The sequence below is a fragment of the Odocoileus virginianus genome, unplaced genomic scaffold, assembly GCF_023699985.2.
Source record: "Odocoileus virginianus isolate 20LAN1187 ecotype Illinois unplaced genomic scaffold, Ovbor_1.2 Unplaced_Scaffold_27, whole genome shotgun sequence".
Taxonomy (NCBI): Eukaryota; Metazoa; Chordata; class Mammalia; order Artiodactyla; family Cervidae; genus Odocoileus; species Odocoileus virginianus.
Window position 1 is genome coordinate 44736 of NW_027224289.1, and position 8213 is coordinate 52948.

At 38.3% G+C, this 8213-nt stretch overlaps 1 gene segment (V, D, J or C); it reads left to right on the forward strand.

Moving 5' to 3' along the window:
- The first annotated feature begins 125 nt into the window (after window positions 1-125).
- On the forward strand, window positions 126-1708 carry LOC139033649 (T cell receptor alpha variable 22-like). The segment is given in 2 exon segments: window positions 126-535; window positions 725-1708. Coding segments are annotated over 2 exon segments (366 nt in total).
- The last annotated feature ends 6505 nt before the right edge of the window (window positions 1709-8213 follow it).

The window sequence follows — 8213 nt, forward strand, 5'->3', positions numbered from 1 at the left end:
GACCATAATGCAAAATATCTATATTTACATTGATTGTTATTATCTATATCTATGTCATTATCTTTATCCATAGCTCTCAGGAAGGTCCCCTGGGTCAAAAAGGGAGTCATAAACAAAAGGTAAGATGGAAAATTTTGAAGTATAGATACCAGCTTTTTCTGATTTTCTTTCCACATTTATTGCCTAAGATTTATTTATTAATATATATCAGTAGAAAGTAGGAACTTCCATTTCACAAGTTCAAAATTATGTATAAGACATTGAATGTCACCTTTTCCCTCCACTCTCACCCCTCTTTAACCTGTTTTTAGTTCAGTTGAAACCAGAGGGTGGGGCTTCCTGTCACAGAGTGTCAGCTGAACAGGGTTTGCTGGCTGAGCTGATTGGTTGCAGGAGCTGAAACATCCAGACAAGTCATGACACTCACCACCCAGGGTTTGCTATGTATCTTGTGAATGTTTTCCAGCAACAAGGCAAAGCGTCATGAAAAGGCTGGTGGACACTGTACTCGGGCTTTTGTTTGCCCAGGTTTGCTGTGAGTTGGGGCTGCCCCACAGGGGAATCTGAAGGAATGAGCAGCTTCTCTTTTGCTGAAGGAGGAAGAGGAGCTGACAAGTCCTGCAGACTTTCTATCCTTATCATTTATGGGGCTGGGGGTGTACTTCCCGGGTTTTGCAGGCGCTCTGTGACCCTCACCTGTGACTGTTTCTCTCCTTTTCATCAGGTGTGCGAGGGATGGATGTGGAGCAGAGTCCCCCAGCCCTGAGTCTCCAGGAGGGAGCCAGCTCTACTCTGCGGTGTAATTTCTCCACCTCCTCAGACAATGTGCAGTGGTATCTTCAGAACCCCGGGGGCCGCCTCATCCACCTGTTTTCCGTTCCTTCAGGGACAAAGCAGGAAGGAAGATTAAATGCCACGACAGTCCCTGCAGAACGCCGCAGCTCACTGCACATTTCCTCTTCGCGGACCACAGACTCGGGCACTTACTTCTGTGCTGCGCAGCACGGTGCTCCCCAGGCACCTGCAGCCTCTACATGAACCCTCCCGGGGCTCAGCCCCTCCTCCAGCCTCAGTCACACCGTAAGACCCCACAGGGCATTTGCAGTGCTGATATTTCTTACCTACACTGGTACCGTTTTAACCACAGACACTTTTTGGCCCTACAGATTACAGACTTTGGTCTTTATCTTTCCTTCTCAACATGTATCTCCTTCTGCACTAGAAACTTCGAACTGGGAACTAGCAGAGTAGTTGATACGAGGACAGAATTAAAATAAATATTTAATCACAGCTTCCCAGGTGGCTCAGTGGTAAAGAATCTGCTTACCAATGCAGGAGACGCAGGAGACATGGGTTCAATCCCTGGGTGGGGAAGATCCCCTGGAGGAGGAAATGGTAACCCATTCCAGTATTCTTGGGGAGTACTGGGACATCTCATGGACAGAGGAGGCTGGCAGGCTAACAGTCCATGGGGTCTCAAAGGATTGGACTGACTGAGTGACCGAGCATGCATGCTGAACTCAGAAATGTTTAAAAGTGAAAGGAATGAAATGAAACCACTCCAATAAAGATATTATCCAGCTTAGTTGCCTTCTCCAGAATGTTCAAGTCTGCCTCACCATGAAGTGTTCCAACAGACAACTGCAAATAATTACTTGCCATCCTACTACTGTGGAAAGCAATAAAAAAATGTTTGCTCAGTGTTTAATATGAACTTGATAAGTTAAAACAAATAAATTCTCTTATAGTTCTGGGTTGGAAAAGTATGAAATCAGTTTTACTTGGCTGGCTGGTAGGTTTTCTCTAGAGGCTTTAAGGAAGAATCCATTTCCTTGCATTTTTCTGGCTTCTGGAGGTCACTTGGAATCCTTGCGTCATAGCCCTTCCTTGAATCACTGCAACCTCTTCTGTCACCTCAGCTCCTTTCTTTTCTGGAGTCAAATACTCTTCTGCTTCTAAGGTGTAGGAAATTAGAAAATTAACAAAAACTCATTTAAATAGAGTTGGGAGACAGGGGGAGCTCTCATACACTGTGAAGATAACAGGATTAAAGGGCAGAAGAAAGATGCCACCTCTTTTCCAGGCAAACACTGGGCCAGTGAAAAACCATGGACTCTGTTTACTTTGTGTGTGTGTGTGTGAGTGTGTGTGTGTGCAGGGGCTTCTCTTGTTTAGGAGCACTGTCTCTAGAGTGTAAGGGCTCAGTAGTTGCAGCACATGGGCTCTCTAGTTATGGCACATGGGCTTAATCGCCTGGTGGCATGTGTGATCTTAGGTCCCTACTGGGGATTGAACCGCATCCCTTGCATTGAAAGGCAGGTTCTTAAGCACTGGACCACCAGGGACATCCCAATGTAAACAAATGTAAATGTCTGTTCACAGTAGCACTCTCAACTTCCTTTTCTTCTCTATGAGATCATTCTTCTCTTGTCCTGTGGGGACTTGCATGAGGCTTTACATGGTTGCAGACCCCAAATTGCAATCTTTTGTTTATCCCAGCTAAACTCATCTTTCTAGAGAAATATCTGATGGTCTTTTTTTGGTGTGTGTTTCAGCAAAGGATGCATGGTTATGTGTAGGACATACCCAGATAATCCAGAATAATTTGTATTGAGACAGTCAATTCCTAGGCAGATTGATAAGAAGTCCAGGGGTCCCCAAGGAGAGAGGAGTCTGGAATTCTCAAGGAGGAAGAAAGGACAAACTTTTTTTCCCTCTACATTCCTTAGGATTATATAACAATAATATATCCTGCTTGAGGACAGTCTCTGGAAAAAACCTTCCGGCTAATCCCATTATCTTAAAATGTAAATTATGGGAGTAGATCTAGTGACATCTTTACAGCCTCCAGACATTCTTTTGATTCACTGTAATAACTAACTAGAAAGTGTATAACTCCATGGCTAACGCTAGCAAGGGGGTACTCTTTCTGCCCCTCTCTGAAGCCCATGTCAGAAGCTTTCTCTGTCTCCTTTATAGTGTAATAAAACTTTATTACACAAAAGCTCTGAGCGATCAAGCCTTGTCTCTGACCCCGGATTGAATTCTTCTTCTCCGTAGGCCAAGAATCCCGGTGTCTTTGCATGGTTCAGCAACAATCAATCAGTATTAAGATCCTTCAAATAACCCTACACCCAAAGTCTACTTTGCCACATATTTATCTAATTAAAACTTTAAAAACTGAAACATAGTTGACTTACAAATCTATATTAGTTTCAGATGTACAGCATAGTCATTTGATATTTTTTCTTTTTTTTCCCCCAATTATTCTTATTAGTTGGAGGCTAATTACTTTACAATATTGTAGTGGTTTTTGCCATATATTGACATGAATCAGCCATGGATTTACATGTGTTCCCCTCCTGAACCCCCCTCCCACCTCCCTCCCCATCCTATACCTCTGGGTCATCCCAGTGTACCAGACCTGAGCACTTGTCGCATGCATCCCACCTGGGCTGGTGATCTGTTTCACACTTGATAATATACATGTTTCAATGCTGTTCTCTCAGATCATCCCACCCTCACCTTCTCCCACAGAGTCCAAAAGTCTGTTCTATACATCTGTGTCTCTTTTTCTGTCTTGCATATAGGGTTATCGTTACCATCTTTCTAAATTCCATATATATGTGTTAGTATACTGTATTGGTATTTATCTTTCTGGCTTACTTCACTCTGTATAATGAGCTCCAGTTTTATCCATCTCATTAGAACTGATTCAAATGTATTCTTTTTAATGGCTGAGTAATATTCCATTGTGTATATGTACCATAGCTTTCTTATCCATTCATCTGCTGATGGGCATCTAGGTTGCTTCCATGTCCTGGCTATTATAAACAGTGCTGTGATGAACATTGGGGTGCACGTGTCTCTTTCAGATCTGGTTTCCTCGGTGTGTATGCCCAGGAGTGGGATGGCTGGGTCATATGGCAGTTCTATTTCCAGTTTTTTAAGGAATCTCCACACTGTTCTCCATAGTGGCTGTACTAGTTTGCATTCCCACCAACAGTGTAAGAGGGTTCCCTTTTCTCCACACCCTCTCCAGCATTTATTGCTTGTACACTTTTGGATAGCAGCCATCCTGACTGGAGTGTAATGGTACCTCATTGTGGTTTTGATTTGCATTTCTCTAATAATGAGTGATGTTGAGCATCTTTTCATGTGTTTGTTAGCCATCTGTATGCTTTCTTTGGAGAAATGTCTGTTTAGATCTTTGGCCCACTTTTTGATTGGGTCATTTATTTTTCTGGAATTGAGCTTCAGGAGTTGCTTGTATATTTTTGAGATTAATCCTTTGTCTGTTGCTTCATTTGCTATTATTTTCTCCCATTCTGAAGGCTGTCTTTTCACTTTGCTTATAGTTTCCTTTGTTGTGCAAAAGCTTTTAAGTTTCATTAGGTCCCATTTGTTTATTTTTGCTTTTATTTCCAATATTCTGGGAGGTGGGTCATAGAGGATCCTGCTGTGATTTATGTCGGAGAGGGTTTTGCCTATGTTCTCCTCTAGGAGTTTTATAGTTTCTGGTCTTACATTTAGATCTTTAATCCATTTTGAGTTTATTTTTGTGTATGGTGTTAGAAAGTGTTCTAGTTTCATTCTTTTACAAGTGGTTGACCAGTTTTCCCAGCACCACTTGTTAAAGAGGTTGTCTTTTTTTCATTGTATATTCTTGCCTCCTTTGTTGAAGATAAGGTATCTGTAGGTATGTGGATTTATCCCTGGGCTTTCTATTTTGTTTCATTGATCTATATTTCTGTCTTTGTGCCAGTACCATACTGTCTGATGACTGTGGCTTTGTAGTAGAGCCTGAAGTCAGGCAGGTTGATTCCTCCAGTTCCATTCTTCTTTCTCAAGATTGCTTTGGCTATTCGAGGTTTTTTGTATTTCCATACAAATTGTGAAATCATTTGTTCTAGTTCTGTGAAGAATATCATTGGTAGCTTGATAGGGGTTGCATTGAATCTATAGGCACTTAAATACAAAGGATCATAAGAGACTACTACCAGAAGCTCTATGCCAATAAAATGTACAACTTGGAAGAAATGGACAAATTCTTAGAAAAGTATAACTTTCCAAAACTGAACCAGGAAGAAATAGAAGACCTTAACAGACCCATCACAAGCATGGAAATCGAAACTGTAATCAGAAATCTTCCAGCAAACAAAAGCCCAGGACCAGATGGCTTCACAGCTGAATTCTACCAAAAATTTAGAGAAGAGCTAACACCTATCTTACTCAAACTCTTCCAGAAAATTGCAGAAGAAGGTAAACTTCCAAACTCATTCTATGAGACCACCATCACCCTAATTCCAAAACCAGACAAAGATGCCACAAAAAAAGAAAACTATAGGCCAAAATCACTGATGAACATAGATGCAAAAATCCTTAACAAAATTCTAGCAAACAGAATCCAACAACATATTAAAAAAATCATACATCATGACCAAGTGGGCTTTATCCCAGGAGTGCAAGGATTCTTTAATATCCACAAATCAATCAATGTAATACACCACATTAACAAATTGAAAGATAAAAACCGTATGATTATCTCAATAGATGCAGAAAAAGCCTTTGACAAAATTCAACATCCATTTATGATAAAAACTCTCCAGAAAGCAGGAATAGAAGGAATATACCTCAACATAATAAAAGCTATATATGACAAACCCACAGCAAATATTATCCTCAATGGTGAAAATTGAAAGCATTTCTCCTAAAATCACGAACAAGACAAGTGTGCCTACTCTCACCACTACTATTCAACATAGTTTTGGAAGTTTTGGCCACAGCAATCAGGGCAGAAAAAGAAATAAAAGGAATCCAGGTAGGAAAAGAAGAAGTGAAACTCTCACTGTTTGCAGATGACATGATCCTCTACATAGAAAACCCTAAAGACTCTACCAGAAAATTGCTAGAGCTAATTAATGAATATAGCAAAGTTGCAGGATATAAAATTAACACACAGAAATCCCTTGCATTCCTATACACTAACAATGAGAAAACAAAAAGAGAAATTAAGGAAACAATGCCATTCACCATTGCAACAAAAAGAATAAAATACTTAGGACTATATCTACCTAAAGAAACAAAAGACCTATGCATAGAAAACTATAAAACACTGATGAAAGAAATCACAAAGGACACAAATAGATGGAGAAATATACCGTGTTCATGGATTGGAAGAATCAATATTGTGAAAATGAGTATACTACCCCAAACAATCTATAGATTCAATGCAATCCCTATCATTGATATTTTTGATAAATTACATACCATACAAAATTATTATAAAATATTGATAATGTTTCCTTTGGTGTACATTACAAATTTATAATTTATTTATTTTATAACTGAGAGTGTGTACCTCTTAATTCCTTTCACCTATTTCACTCCTACACTCACTTCTCTCCCATCCAGTGACCACTAGTTGTTTCATTATGTCTGTCAGTCTGTTTCTGTTTTGTTATATTTGTTTGTTTTGTTTTACAGATTCCACATATATATATATTAAAACATACAGTTTATTTGTCTCACTCTGACTTATTTCAATAAGTATAATACCCGTGGGTCTATCCATGTTGTCCCAAATGGCAAGATTTTACTTTTTATGGTAATATTTCACTATTTATATCTATATTGATCTATCTATTTATCTATCATCTAGATCTTCTTTATCCATTCATCTATGATACGAATGAACACTGATGTCTTCAATATCTTGACTATTGTAAATAATGTTTCTGTGAACATTGGGATGCATATATATTTTTGAACTAGCTCTTTTGTTTTCTTTGGATAAATACCCAGGAGTGGAAGTTCTGTATCATGTAGTAGTTTTATTTTTAATTTTTTAAAAAAATTGTCAGTCAATTTGCTGTTATCTTTCCCACCACATCCACTAAAACCAGATAGGATCCTACTCGCTATCTCTTTCCCCCTAAAGGTGCTACCTACTTTCTAAGCAACTGAGGAAGGATAAGACTTCAGGTTGCAGACATCATTCCATTTTTAATCTGGGGAGGGCAGAGTGGGGAGGATCTCCATACTGTTTTCCATAAAGGCTGCACCAATTTATGTTACTACCAATAGTGCACAAAGATTCCCTGTTCTCCACATCCTCACCAACCTTTTTATTTCTTGCCTTTTGATGACAGCCCTAATAAGGTGATTTGCTGATTTGTTGTTCTCATTTGCATTTTGCTGATGACTAAAGATATTGAGCATCTTTTCCTGTGCTTGTTGGCCATCTGTATGCCTTTTCTGGTAAAATGTCTATATAGGGCCTCTGCCTAATTTAAAATAAGTTCATGTTTTTGATATCAAATGTATAGGTTCTTTATATATTTTGGATATTAAATCCTTGTTGACATGTTGTTTGCAAATATCTTTTCCTTTTCAGATTTCCTTTTCTTTGTGTCAATGGTTTTCTTCTCTGTGCATGAGTTTAGTTTGATTAGAAAAAAATATTATAGAGATGAATGTCACAGAGCATACTGTCTATATTGTCTTTTAGGAGTTTTATGATTTCAGTTCTTGCATTTTAGTCTTTAAAGCATTTTGAGTTATTTTAACTCATGCTGTGAGAAAAATTTCTAGTTTCATTCTTTTACATGTAGCTGTTCAGTTTACTCAAAACCTACTTATTGAAGAATCTGTCTTTTCCCCCACTGTATATTCTTGCCTCTTTTGTCATAGATTGATTGATCATAGGTGCATGGGTTTTATTTTGTCCCATTTATCTATGTCTGTTTTTGTGCCAGTACCATACAATTTTGGATTACTACGACTGTAGCGTATTTTCATATCAGAGAGTGTAGTATTTTCAACTTTGGTCCTTTTCTCAAAATTGCTTCAGCTGTTGACATCTTCTGTGGTTCCATACAAATTTTAGGATTATTTTTTCTAGTTCTGTGAAAAATGCCATGGGTAATTTGATAGGGATTGCATTGAATTTGTAGATTGCTTTGGGTGTATGGATATTTTAGCAATATTAACTCTTCCAGTCCATGAACATGAGATATATTTCTATTTATTTGTATTGTCTTAAATAATGTTCATCAATTCTTGTAGTTCTCAAAATACAGGTCTTTCAATTCCTTTGTTGAAATTATTGCTAATTACTTTATTCTCTTAGATTCAATTGTAAATTGGATGTTCTATTAAATTCTTTTTCTTGTAATTCATTATTAGTGTATAGAAATGCAAAAGATTTCTAT